Source organism: Phyllobates terribilis, unplaced genomic scaffold, assembly GCF_046119375.1.
Source record: "Phyllobates terribilis strain yellow unplaced genomic scaffold, ASM4611937v1 Scaffold_2__4_contigs__length_985480577, whole genome shotgun sequence".
NCBI classification, from domain to species: Eukaryota; Metazoa; Chordata; class Amphibia; order Anura; family Dendrobatidae; genus Phyllobates; species Phyllobates terribilis.
The window spans coordinates 125,232,829-125,247,395 of NW_027362762.1; the positions used below are offsets into that span (position 1 = coordinate 125,232,829).

The window sequence follows — 14,567 nt, forward strand, 5'->3', positions numbered from 1 at the left end:
CGTCATGTCACGGCCTGCCTTAGAAGCCAATGAACACGTAATAAAATGTCAGGACCCTCAGAGGGGTGTCCTGCTCTGCCTATACAAGGCAAATAATAAAATATCCACTTTTTTATATTTAAATATCTGGAAACTTTTGTCAGTTAAGCGACTCCTCACCATACAGAATAGATGTGTAGTAACTGCTTTGCTTTCTGCGCGCTTATGTGAGGCATCTCCTTACAGGCATCACAGTGGACAGCCGTAAACGAGGGTGACGTAGACGTCGGTGCGGCTGCAGCTGTGTTGGGCAGAGTGGGTGATACTTTGGAGGGAACGGATCTTCATACAACATGTGAGTATCATGGCGGCGCCTTGTGTCCTGCGGGGCAGTAGTGACAGCTCTGCCGTATACAGCTGGCATGTCAGCAGAGTCCAGCGTTACACAGTTGCAGGTTGTGGTCATACCTCTGGGCACTGCCTCAAGTCCAGTAAAGCAGCAATGCCTGGGTAGAGGAGATGCCACTGTCCATGGCGGAGTACAAGAGCTGCAAACCCGTAGATTGCACAGCAGGGAGATTTGTGCTGGGTTTTTCTTTTCTGTGTGAATTTCCACGTTTATATCCGGTCATGGTGGAACTTTACAGCACAAATCCACAGGAAATATGTCATGTGGATCTTGCCCCTCACTTTAAAGGGAGCCTGCCCCCCAAAACTGGATCTATACCCCGTAAACAGTCCTTTGCTCCATATACATCATCCCTGTGTTGTAGATGTCAGTTTTTAGTTTTTTCAGAATAATTGTGATATGCAAATTAAGGCTCCTTGGACCACCGTGCTGCACTTCCCGTTAGCTTTATTCACAGCGCTCACTTGTCCAGAGCAAGCAATGTCTGAAGTGAATTCCCAGTCCTGCACGTCCGCAATGATGCTGCAGGAGGATAGCGGGGGACAGCTGCGCGGGAGCAATAGGCATCGAAACACAAAAATCCTTAGGATAGGTCATCAATACAAAATCCATGATGCTCCGGTACCTCCACCAATCAGCCGTGATTTTGTCAGCTGAACGTCTGTAATCCGTGTATGAATGGAACACCATAGTTCCAGCGGAGCTGATCTGCAGTAACCGTCAGCGGCCACTACACTCTGTTGTACTGCTCTGTACACTACTAACATTTGGCCATCAGACGTGTTATCCAAGGGTGTAAGTATGATAAGTGCTGGGGTTACAGTCTCACTAAGGCTCCTTCGTTCCATATATTATAGGGCATCTATTAGTAGGATCACCCCGCCTAAGCTGTCTATATGGACATGTAGGTTATAGGAAGCTGAATTAAATATCTGTGATCCGATGTCTTATTCCAGAGAAATCCACATTTTTCTCAATCTGTAAATGAGCTGTTAAAATCTATGGACCGGACATAAATCTCCCTGAGAATCTGCCTCCAGAGATTATTATAAATGAAAGGGGCGTTACCAGTGTGAGACATGTAGATCCAGAGAGCAGACTGTCTGTCATTACATGTCTCACACTGATAACTCCCTCTTTCATTTATAATAATCTCTGGAGGCAAATTCCCATGCAGATCTACAGTACAGACCAAAAGTTTGGATACACCTTCTCATTTAAAGATTTTTCTGTAATTTCATGACTATGGAAATTGTACATTCACACTGAAGGCATCAAAACTATGAATTAACACATGTGGAATTATATACTTAACAAAAAAGTGTGAAACAACTGAAAATATGTCTTTACAAAAAATTGCAACAAATCCCTGGTATATATAAGTTGTCCTAGAGGGCAGGGCTCGACAAACCCAGGCGCCTGGTCGCCAGTGGCGCCTAGAAAATGTTGCCTGGTGCTTGAGGAGTTGAGAAGAAAAAAAAATACTCTCAATCGAATCCCACCTCCTGCACGGAGTCATCCAATCGGAGGAAGCAGGGACAGTATCGCTCAGGCCGCCTTCTCCACTTTGCTCCGCCCCCCTTATGCTCCGGGACTGGACAGGGAGAGTTGGGTTACGGGGGAAGGATCGCTGTGGCCGGGGGCCCGTTCTCATCTCCCGCTACCTGTGTAAGTACATACAAAGGCCGTGCTCCCCGGGGAGATGCCGTGTGTGAGGGGGTCTATATGTACAGTTTGTCAGCAAAAAAACGGAACAGGCATTTTTTTTAAAAAAATTAGTTTCTTTGATTTTTCTGAGAAAAAAACTGAGAATATAAAAAATTTATAAATGTAATGACATCTATTTATTTTTTTTTAAAAAGCAATTTTTAAAGCATTCGTAAAAATTTTAAAAAAAATGTCAAGAAAAAAACGGAACAACAATTTATCTTTACTTTTCCCTCCAAAAAACATTTAAGGTGAGTATGTTGTTTCATTGATTTAGAAAAGTGTTGTTCCTACAAAAAAGGATTTGAAACTTCTTATGGTTAGAAAATAAAATATATGGATAATAAGGCAGATTGATTTTTAATCTTCTCTAGAAGTGCTGAGAGACCCTATCCTGCTGGACCACCACTGAATGGAGTTTCCTACATTGCTAAATCTTTTTGTAAGTAGGGTATAGCAGTATATACACAGTATATGCTGTAATTATATGGTTACTATATGGCAGTATATTCACAGTGTATCCCATTATTATATGGGTACTATATGGCGGACTGCGGAGTGCTGCTGGAAGAACAAAGTCGGGTGCCGCCGGGAGAACGAAGCCGGAGTACTGCCTCGTCCACTCGGACAAAGAAGGGTAAAGAGATCATGTGTAAGTTATAATTGGCATAGCAGAGCAAAGTGCACATTTTTTTTTCTTTTCTGGGTTCAGGAAAAAAATGAAGCGCAGAGCAACAGAGAGAATACCAGAAAATGAAAAGCAACTGAAAATGACACAATTCTTTACAAAGACCTCTCTTGAAAGCGCAGTGCAACAGGTAGAAAGTGCCGGGCAACAGGTAACTGAAGAAACAAGAGTTGACCCACCAGCAGAGGAGTCCCCATCAACAAGCCGTTGTCAAACTGCTGGACCCAGGAGATTTAGGCAAGAGTGGTGTAAAGAACTCGCATGGCTTAAATTTGACCTTACAACTGGTATAGCTATATGCGAGATTTGTGCTTCCTTCCCTGGCATTGCTGACCAAGCATCTAGGATCGTAAAAGGATTTTCAGGACCCTTTAACCGGTTCAGGACCGCCCACTGTACATAAACGTCGGCGCTGCCTGGGCTCTGTGCAGCGCCGACGTTTAAAAACGGTGGGTGGTCCCGCAGCGCTCAGGACCCCCAGGGTCCTGCTAGCGCTGCGGTACCGGTTCAGAGCGATTGCTCTGACATGTGGCATCATGGGGACCTGATTGGATCAGGTCCCCATGATGTTAACCTGTTCCTATCTTCTAGATGCCGCGATCCATAGCGATCGCGGCATTTAAAAGATAGGGACAGCCGGTGGTCGGCGATCGGGACCCCCCACATACCTGTCAGCGCCGGGGATCCCGGTGCTGTGACCTCTGACATCATCGAGACCTGATTGGCTCAGGTCTCGATGATGTCAGCGTCACACCAGCCAATCAGAGAGATCACCAGGGAAGTTTGTTTTAGCAACAAACTTTCCCGGCCGATCTGCCTGATAAATGCAGTTTCTCCTCCGATCTCAGTGAGAGAGCAGAGGAGAAACAGTGTGACAAGAGCTGTCGGCCTTGCCACTGTGAAAGTAAAAAAAAAAATAAATAAAAAAGAAAGTAAGAGTTAGGGTTAGTGAGTCTGTCAGATCAGTCAGTCCTGTCAGATCTGTCGATCAGTCAGTCCTGTCAGATCTGTCGATCAGTCAGTCCTGTCAGATCTGTCGATCAGTCAGTCCTGTCAGATCTGTCGATCAGTCAGTCCTGTCAGATCTGTCGATCAGTCAGTCCTGTCAGATCTGTCGATCAGTCAGTCCTGTCAGATCTGTCGATCAGTCAGTCCTGTCAGATCTGTCGATCAGTCAGTCCTGTCAGATCTGTCGATCAGTCAGTCCTGTCAGATCTGTCGATCAGTCAGTCCTGTCAGATCTGTCGATCAGTCAGTCCTGTCAGATCTGTCGATCAGTCAGTCCTGTCAGATCTGTCGATCAGTCAGTCCTGTCAGTCCTGTCGATCAGTCAGTCCTGTCGATCAGTCAGTCCTGTCGATCAGTCAGTCCTGTCGATCAGTCAGTCCTGTCGATCAGTCAGTCCTGTCGATCAGTCAGTCCTGTCGATCAGTCAGTCCTGTCAGATCTGTCAGTCAGTCAGTCCTGTCAGTCAGTCAGTCCTGTCAGATCTGTCAGTCCTGTCAGATCTGTCAGTCAGTCCTGTCAGTCAGTCCTGTCAGTCAGTCCTGTCAGTCAGTCCTGTCAGATCTGTCAGTCAGTCCTGTCAGATCTGTCAGTCAGTCCTGTCAGATCTGTCAGTCAGTCCTGTCAGATCTGTCAGTCAGTCCTGTCAGATCTGTCAGTCAGTCCTGTCAGATCTGTCAGTCAGTCCTGTCAGATCTGTCAGTCAGTCCTGTCAGTCAGTCCTGTCAGATCTGTCAGTCAGTCCTGTCAGATCTGTCAGTCAGTCCTGTCAGATCTGTCAGTCAGTCCTGTCAGATCTGTCAGTCAGTCCTGTCAGATCTGTCAGATCTGTCAGTCAGTCCTGTCAGATCTGTCAGTCAGTCCTGTCAGATCTGTCAGTCAGTCCTGTCAGATCTGTCAGTCAGTCCTGTCAGATCTGTCAGTCAGTCCTGTCAGATCTGTCAGTCCTGTCAGATCTGTCAGTCCTGTCAGATCTGTCAGTCCTGTCAGATCTGTCAGTCCTGTCAGATCTGTCAGTCCTGTCAGATCTGTCAGTCCTGTCAGATCTGTCAGTCCTGTCAGATCTGTCAGTCCTGTCAGTCCTGTCAGATCTGTCAGTCCTGTCAGTCCTGTCAGATCTGTCAGTCCTGTCAGATCTGTCAGTCCTGTCAGATCAGTCAGTCAGTCCTGTCAGATCTATCAGTCAGTCAGTCCTGTCAGTCAGTCAGTCCTGTCAGTCCTGTCAGTCCTGTCAGATCTGTCAGTCAGTCAGTCCTGTCAGTCAGTCAGTCCTGTCAGATCTGTCAGTCAGTCAGTCCTGTCAGATCTGTCAGTCAGTCAGTCCTGTCAGTCAGTCCTGTCAGTCAGTCCTGTCAGTCAGTCCTGTCAGTCAGTCCTGTCAGTCAGTCCTGTCAGTCAGTCCTGTCAGTCAGTCCTGTCAGATCTGTCAGTCAGTCAGTCCTGTCAGATCTGTCAGTCAGTCAGTCCTGTCAGATCTGTCAGTCAGTCAGTCCTGTCAGATCTGTCAGTCAGTCAGTCCTGTCAGATCTGTCAGTCAGTCAGTCCTGTCAGATCTGTCAGTCAGTCAGTCCTGTCAGATCTGTCAGTCAGTCAGTCCTGTCAGATCTGTCAGTCAGTCAGTCCTGTCAGATCTGTCAGTCCTGTCAGATCTGTCAGTCAGTCAGTCCTGTCAGATCTGTCAGTCAGTCCGGTCAGTCCAGTCCGGTCCCGTCCTTTTAGTCCGGTCCGTTCAGTCCAGTCAAAAAATATAAAAATAAAATGGCCCGTCAGACTTATACCGCAGAGGAGGTGTATGCCCTGCTGTGTTCTGACACTGATGACAGCGCAATCTTAGATGGAGATATGGATTTTGAGGGCTTTAGTAGCGGCGACACTGAGAGCCCAGAAATGAGCAGTGATTCTGTTCCATCCTCAAGCCCAAGGACCAGTACAGCAATAGGGGCAAATAGCGCTACTGGAGAAACGTCTCCAAATCAGGGAACACTGCCCAGTACAAGCGCTGTCCCTGTTACTAGTGAATTGGCGCACGCCAGTGTACAAGGGGCTTTGCCACATGATCTAGCATTTCCCAGATGGGAGGCTTCGGATTCGGCTGCTCCATTCAGCCCTGATTTCAACACCATTCCTGGTATAAATGTGGAGGTGGAAGATTTTGGACCAATTCATTTTTTTAATTTGTTTTTTACAGACAGCTTGCTAGAGCATATTGTCGTGCAAACAAATTTATACGCGTCCCAATTAATAAGCCAGAATCCCCGATCTTACTATGCTAGGGCAAATTTATGGACACCAACTAATGTCCCGGAAATAAAAAATTTTTTAGGACTTACATTTGCCATGGGGCTTGTTAAAAAACCGAGCATTCGATCCTACTGGTCCAACCACCCTGTTCAAGCCACCCCTATGTTTTCAGTCATTCTGCCTAGGACCCGTTATGAAATGCTCATGCGGTTTTGGCATTTTAACGACAATAGTCAATGCCTGCCCAGAAATGCCCCAGAACATGACAGGTTATATAAAATTAGACCCATCATTGAAAATTTGTCAGAAAAATTCTTAAGCCTCTACACCCCAACACAAAATATTTCTATAGATGAGTCCCTTGTAAAATTCAAAGGAAGACTGCACCTCAAGCAATTTATCCCATCTAAAAGGGCAAGGTTTGGAATAAAGCGCTATAAAATGTGCGAAAGTTCAACCGGATACACATCCGCTTTTCGCATATATGAGGGGAAAGATAGCCAACTAAACCCACCAGGATGCCCTACTTATCTGGGGACATCTGGAAAAATTGGGAGCTGATAAGTCCATTTTTTCAAAAAGGCTACAATCTATATGTGGACAATTATTACACCAGCATACCCCTATTTAAAAGTCTGGTTGAACACAACATCGGGGCTTGTGGGACCATCCGTAAAAACCGTCAGGGGTTTCCACAACCATTGGTCAACCAAAAGTTTCAAAAGGGGCAGTCAGGGGCTGTACGCAACGGAGAGCTGCTTGCCCTGAAATATAGGGATAAGAGGGATATTTTTGTCCTCAGCTCGATCCACACAGATGCCACAAGGGCCACTGTAGAACTAGGATCCACCACTCCGAAGCAAAAACCCGTGTCAGTCATTGACTACAACAAACACATGGGGGGTGTGGACCTTGCAGACCAGGTTCTACAGCCATACCAGGTATCAAGAAAGTCCTATACCTGGTATAAAAAGTTGGTTATTTATTTGTTTCAGGTGGCCACATACAATTCTTTTGTGTTGTACAAAAAAGCAGGAAATTCAGATCCTTTTCTTGATTATCAAGAAAAGGTAATTGAAAATCTTGTCTTTCAAAGTGTTAGCCCCGCTCATCCATTAGAATCTGAGGATGTGAAAAGACTCACTGAGCGACATTTTATTGCACTTATTCCAGCAACGGAAACAAGAAGGAACCCCCAGAAAAGATGTCGTGTATGTACTAAGAGAGGAATGAGGCGTGATACCCGCTACTATTGCCCACAATGCCCATCATTGCCAGCCTTATGCGTCACTGACTGCTTTAAAATCTTCCACACAGAACCACGTTTTTAAACTGTAAAAATGTATCCCAATTTGTCATTCAAACATTTGGTTCATTTAGTGAATGACACATTCGAGTAGAGCTCACTTAATTTCCAGGGGGGGTTCTCCAGAATCTAAACCTTCCATTGCGTGCTTGTTTCTGGAAATCATCCATTGAGTTAAAATGGTCACTAAACCCATAGATGAATTCCCAGAGGGGTTTCATTTCCAAAATGGGGTCACTTCAGGGGGGATTCTTTAGCTCTGGTACTCTGAAAAGTGCCAGAACAGCATAATCCCCCCTGAAGTGACCCCATTATAGAAATGACACCTCTGTGGGAATTCATCTATGGGTTTAGTGACCATTTACCTATCTACTTATTTTCCCACCACTAGATTAATTTATACAGAGGAGTAGATTGTAAAATTCGGTCACTTGTGGGTTTCCTCTGTTTAGGCACCTCAGGGGCTCTCCAAATGCAACATGGCGTCCGCTATCCATTCCAGTCAAATTTCCATTCCAAAAGTCAAATGGCGCTCCTTACCTTCCAAGCCATGCCGTGCGCCCAAACAGTGGCTTTGCACCACATATGGGGTATCAGCGTGCTCAGGAGAAATTGCACAACACATTTTGGGGTCCATTTTTTCTGGCTGCCCTTGTGAAAATTAAAAATTTGAGGCTAAAGTAGCAGTTTTGTGTTAAAAATGTGTTTTTTTATTTTCACACTTCAACATTATAAAATTCTGTGAAGCCCCTGGGGGTTCAAGGTGCTCACCACACATCTAGATAAGTTCCTTGAGGGGTCTAGTTTCCAAAATGGGATCACTTGTTGGGGGTTTCCTCTGTTTAGGCACCTCAGGGGCTCTCCAAATGCAACATGGCGTCCGCTATCCATTCCAGTCAAATTTCCATTCCAAAAGTCAAATGGCGCTCCTTACCTTCCAAGCCATGCCGTGCACCCAAACAGTGGCTTTGCACCACATATGGGGTATCAGCGTGCTCAGGAGAAATTACACAACACATTTTGGGGTCCATTTTTTCTGGCTGCCCTTGTGAAAATTAAAAATTTGAGGTTAAAGTAGCAGTTTTGTGAAAAAAAGTTAAATGTTCATTGTTTTCTTCCACATTCCAAAAATTCCTGTGAAGCACCTGAAGGGTTAATAAACTTCTTGAATGTGGTTTTGAGCACCTTGAGGGGTGCAGTTTTTAGAATGGTATCACTTTTGGGTATTTTCTGTCATAAAGGCTCCTCAAAGTCGCTTCAAATAAGATGTGGTCCCTAAAAAAAATGTTTTTGTAAATTTTGTTGTAAAAATGAGAAATCGCTGGTCAACTTTTAACCCTTATAGCTTCCTAACAAAAAAAAAATTTTGGTTCCAAAATTGTGCTGATGTGAAGTAGACATGTGGGCAATGTTATTTATTAACTATTTTGTGTGATATATCTCTCTGATTAAAGGGCATGAAAATTCAAAGTTTGAAAATTGCAAAATTTTCAAAATTTTCGCCAAATTTCCGATTTTTTCACACTCAAACGCAAGTGATATCAAAGAAATTTTACCACTATCATGAAGTACAATATGTCACAAAAAACAATCTCAGAATCAGGGGGATCCGTTGAAGCGTTCCAGAGTAATTACTTCATAAATTGACAGTGGTCAGAATTGAAAAAATTGGCCCGGTCACGAAGGCAAAAACAGGCTCTGGCGCGAAGTGGTTAAACTTGAAACCTTCAAAAAGCACGCAAAGTCTCTCCAGCATCTAAATTGTGTGGAGGCTAAACATGCAGCGTTGGATCCAGAAGCTACTCCATTGGCTGCTTGTATAAGGAAAATGGATGAAGACATTTTTAAACATATGACCATTCTATTTAATGTGGCCTATTATATTGCCAAAAACAACAGACCTTTCACAGATTTTGAAGGGTTGCTAGAGTTGACGGAGAAATTAGGGAGTGCTGTGCGACAGGAATATGCAAACGATAAAAGATGCAAAGAATTCATTTCCCATATTGCAGAAATAATCAGGAAAAACCTAATCAGTGAGCTCAAAGAGGCAAAATATGTCAGCTTGATGCTAGATGGCTCAACTGACAAAGCAGGGGTTGAACAACTGATTCTGTATGTCAGGTACATCAAGGACAACAGGGTCAAAGAAGTATTTCTTTCTGTTTCTCCTCTTGAAATGGCTACTGCAGATGGATATTTAGAAGCGCTCACAGAAGAACTTAGAACACTTGGTCTTGTAGGCTGGCTTTCTTCAAGTCACTTGATTGCCATTGGTACAGATGGTGCTGCCAGCATGATTGGGACCGAAAATGGCTTGGTGCAGAAAATACGCCAAAACATCAGTCATTTAATTGGCATTCACTGTGTTGCACATCGATTGAACTTAAGTGTATTAAGTTCAGTAAAACAAGCTAAATTAATTGATGATTTTGACTCTATTTTAAAGAAACTCTACCAATTTTATCAATACTCACCTAAGAGAATGCGACAGCTGAAGCAAGTAGCAGAAAACCTGCAGCTTACAATTCTGAAATTCCAATACTTGCATAATGTCAGATGGGTAGCAAGCAAAGTCGGTGCTCTGTCTGCACTTGTCAAAGACTGGAAATGCGTGACAATCCACCTAGAAAGTGTGGCTGCGGAAAAAGACAGTGCCTCTGCAGCTGCCCATGGTTTACTGAGAAAGCTCACAGATTTTAAATTTGTTCACATGCTCCATTTTCTACTGGACTATCTGGAAATTCTTAAAAACTTGTCACTTATATTTCAAAGGGAAGAGCTTTTTTTAAGCACAATTGAGTTGCATGTGAAAAGCACAATTTCAACAATCAATTCACTTAGAGATGCACCAAAACAACATGAAGCCAGATTTGTCTCAGGAACATCTCTTCAAGGACTGTTTCAAAATGTACAGCTACATGGACTGAGCAACACTGTAGCTGCATCAATTCAGCAGGAAAAAGCTAATTTAATTAATCATGCAGTTAAAGGGTATGTGCACACGATGCAGAAATGAAGCAGAAAATTTCTGCATCTCCCTGGCAGAAAAAACGCATGCAGATTGTGCATGCGTTTTTCCTGCAGAATACATGCGGATCCACATGCAGATTCACATGCGTTTCCGCATGCAGATTGACAAGCGCTTTCCAGGCGATTTTAGCATCACTTGGAAAGTGCTTGACAACTAGGTCACACTATATAAATCCATGCAAACAGCATGGATTTATATAGTGTGACCCGAGAGAGTGTATATACTTACCTCCGATGGCCCGCGCTGTCCTGCTCAATCTGTTCTCCCGGCTGCCGGCAACTTTGAATTGAAAGACCTGCCGACGTCAGCGTCACGTGACCCGTCACATGACTCTGACGTCACCGCAGGTCCTACAACTCACTGTAAGTGCCGGGAACCAAGCGGGAGCGCTGCGCGGGCCGACAGATGGTAAGAATACATTTATTTTTTATTTTATTCTTCTTTTACAGCTTTTTTAATGGTACCTGGGTGTGGATGAGACTCTCCTCTCCTCCACACCCGGGTACCATCCGCACATTAGAACGCACCAATTACGCAAGTACAAATGCTGTCTTGCGGAATTGGCGCGTTCTAATGCAAGTCAATGGCGGCGAAATCGCCGCGTTTCCGCAAAATTAATTAACATGCTGCGGATTTTTGACCGCAGCGTTAACGCGGAAAAATCCGCATCATGGGCACAGCACATGCGGATTTCCATTGGGGAACATTGCTTCCCTTCTACCATGCGTTTTTCATGCGTTTCCGCGGCGTTTACGCAACTGCAAAAACGCCGCGGAAACGCATGAAATACGCATCGTGTGAACACAGCCAAATACTTGACAGTGCGATTTCTAAGTGATATAAATATTGAAAGATCCACCGCAGTGTTTGACACCTTTGCCTGGCCAGCAGGAACAACATTGCAAGACTACGGTGTGGTTGAGATTACTGCATTGGCTCATCATTTTCGTAAACAGCTATCTCCACCTGAAAGTGATGACCAATGCATTCACTCACTCCTCAATGAGTGGTATGAGTCTAAGGTCCTTGGAAAAGGAAAGAAACTGTGTGAGCTTCTGGATTTGGCACTCTCCAACACCGAGAGATTTCCAGTTCTGGGAAACCTGTTGTCGATTGTGGCGGTGCTCCCTGTCTCAACCTCATGTTGTGAAAGAGGATTTAGTTTGATGAACATGGTCAAAAATAAATTCAGATCAAGGATGCAAGAAGAAAGTTTAAGTGACTTGTTTATGATCACCATGAATGGGCCATCTGTGAAGGCGTTTGATCCTGCCAAGGCTGTGGACCACTGGTACTTCAGCTCTAAAATCACAAGGCATGTTCATGGCCACAAAAAGCAAAGTGAAAAACACTAGAATGTTGCCTAAAATCTAAAATATCAAAATATAATATTTATTATCTTTAAAAGTAAAATGTTGTTTATAACATTTGTAATGTTTTTTTTGTTAAATTAAAAACCAAGTTTGCTTAAAAAAAATTCTGGCTCTTAAATTTTTTGGCTGGCTCCTAGATTCTGAACAACTTTGTCGACCCCTGCTAGAGGGCATGATTACCTATAAATACCAAGAGTGTGCAAAGCAGTCATCAAAGCAAAAGGTGGCTACTTTGAAGAACCTAGAATATAAGACATATTTTCAGTTGTTTCACACTTTTTTGTTAAGTATATAATTCCACATGTGTTAATTCATAGTTTTGATGCCTTCAGTGTGAATGTACAATTTTCATAGTCCTGAAAATACAGAAAAATCTTTAAATGAGAAGGTGTATCCAAACTTTTGGTCTGTACTGTATGTCCGGCCCAAAGATCTTAGCAGCTCATTTATATATGTGGATTTCTCTAGAATAAGACATCTGATTGTGCCCATCAAGGTATCATTTTATTCAGCTTACTATGACCTACATGCCCATATAGACGACTTAGGAGGGGTGATCCTACTGACACCCCATGATAATTGGAGATTTTGCATTAGGGTCCTTGAGTTCACTCATCACTGGTGGTGCTGGTGATCGGACCACCCCTGCTAATTTTATATCGATGTATTCTAAGGATAAGTGGTAGTAGACAACCCCTTTAAATGAAGAGTTGAGAATAAACATAGAATAAGGTTTAGGCAAAGTTGACATCACATTTTAACACCACATAAAAGGGTTTGTCTGGACTCCCGCAATCAGACATCACAATTGTGAATCCTTACAGCATGAGCACCGCGCAACTGTTATGATTCTCCAATGGTATTGATTAGAGTGAACAGTCACGTGACACATGTATGGGATTTGCATACTTCCGGCCACGTTCTGACTAGACGAGCACGGACTTTCTCAGTTATCGTAAGGTGCCATTGACCCATCCTATGCCAAGAGTCCTTTTATAACACATTCACAATACACTATAGAGCAGTGTTTCTCAACTCCAGTCCTCAGGACCCCCCAACACATCAGGTTTTCAGGATCTCCTTCATATTGAACAGGTGAGAGAACCTGTGGCATTTTTTTTAATGCCTTCAAAATAATTCCATCACCTGTGCAATACTAACGAGATCCTGAAAACCTGATCTGTTGGGGGGTCCTGGGGACTGGAGATGAGGGAACATTGATATAGAGGCATCTAATAAAGAGAGACCCTGTGTGGTCCAATTTTTCTTTTTTTACTGCAATAGGAACTTGTCTGGGCGTTGTGTGCCTATTTCATCTGCAGGGAGCTGCCTCCTAACCAGAGATAAAGTCGCCTCACCCCTTACTAGTAGAGAAGACAATATGGACACATAGAGAGAATGTTATATATATATCTATATCTGTGTGTGTGTGTATATATGTGTGTATACATATATACGCTGATTTTCCCTCCATCTTCAGGCTACTACTTATTTTTATGTCCGTTCAGAGTCCGACTGTATAAGGGCAGTGTGGGATTTTATTACTGCAGATTATATATATATATATATATATATATATATATATATATATATGTACATATATGTCACATCAATCAGTATAATGCTATTATGTGATGGCCAATGGTTGGAAGTGAAATGTCAGCTGCTTTCGGAGGCAATGTCAGCACGGTAATTACTGTAATGATGTTTTGTTATTTCAGGTCAAAGGTAACATTTAAGATTACGCTTACAGCGGACCCCCGACTTCCTTACAAAGTGTAAGTACAAACCCCTCCTCTGAGCTTTCGTACCGTAACCCCTTCCTGCCAGTTGCATGGATTTATATAGTGTGACCAAGTTCTCAAGCACTTTTCCAAGTGATGCTATCTTTTTATACACACCCACTAATTAACCGATCATTTACTGAGCACTGAGGATGTAAACTAGGATTGGGTGCTTTATATGAAACAGGTGACAAAACTTTTGTCTTGCCAAAATCTGACCCTTCTGTGTTCATGAAATGATCAATATTTCAGCATTGATGCCAATTTATTTTCTTAACCTAAACCAAATTTGGAAGGGTTTCAGTTTTCATGAGAGTAATTTATAAAACCAATGGATGAATTTAACGTCAGGTTATAAGCTTTTATTTACATAACATGGATAAGTGACATAACTTCTGTCAGGCAGTGTATAGGTCAGGAGAGCAGAGAGTTGGCATTCATTTATAATAACCTCTGGAGGCAGATTCTCAGGGAGATCTATGTCCAGCCCATAGATCTTAACAGCTTATTTACATATTAAGAAAAATGTGGATTTCTCTGGAATAAGACCTCATATCATAGATATCAAGGTATTTTTTTATCCAGTTTTCTATAACCTGCATGCCCATATAGACGGCATAGGAGGGTTGAATCTACTGACAGATTCCTTTAACTTGTAAAAGCCTCCTTAAGTTATGAGCACATTTATCGTTTAGATCATCGTAAAGATTTAGTAATATTGTATCCATGCACTGCGGATAAAAATATCTGCTCCAAGATTTGATTGACGCTGAATATTTGATGTTCTCAGTCTTTCAATTTATACTGTGAATTTTTACCATAGCTTTATCTGATGCTACAACGGTAAATAGCAGCATTTTCCACTCTGTGGTGCTTTTTTTGTCACTGTGGATTTTTTTTTGCTGCTGCAGAGGAAGTGTCCCGTGTGCATGGACCTTAAATGTAGATGCAGGAGTAATCGGAGCTGCTACAACATCTGTTGGTTGAGGTTGGCTGATGTATATGCTGCAGATTTTCTGCCCAGATTTTCCAAACAGAAAA

The 14,567-nt window shown here is 43.1% G+C and overlaps 1 protein-coding gene across 1 annotated transcript in view; it reads left to right on the forward strand.

Annotated features, from left to right (window-relative positions):
* Positions 1-204: 204 nt before the first annotated feature.
* Positions 205-14,567, forward strand: part of UFM1 (ubiquitin fold modifier 1) — a 32,022-nt gene continuing 17,659 nt past the window's right edge. The window contains exons 1-2 of the mRNA XM_073662573.1: positions 205-334; positions 13,464-13,520. Of these exons, the coding sequence (XP_073518674.1) occupies positions 333-334; positions 13,464-13,520 (59 nt within the window). The 5' untranslated portion in view covers positions 205-332. The remainder of the gene's footprint in view (positions 335-13,463; positions 13,521-14,567) is intronic.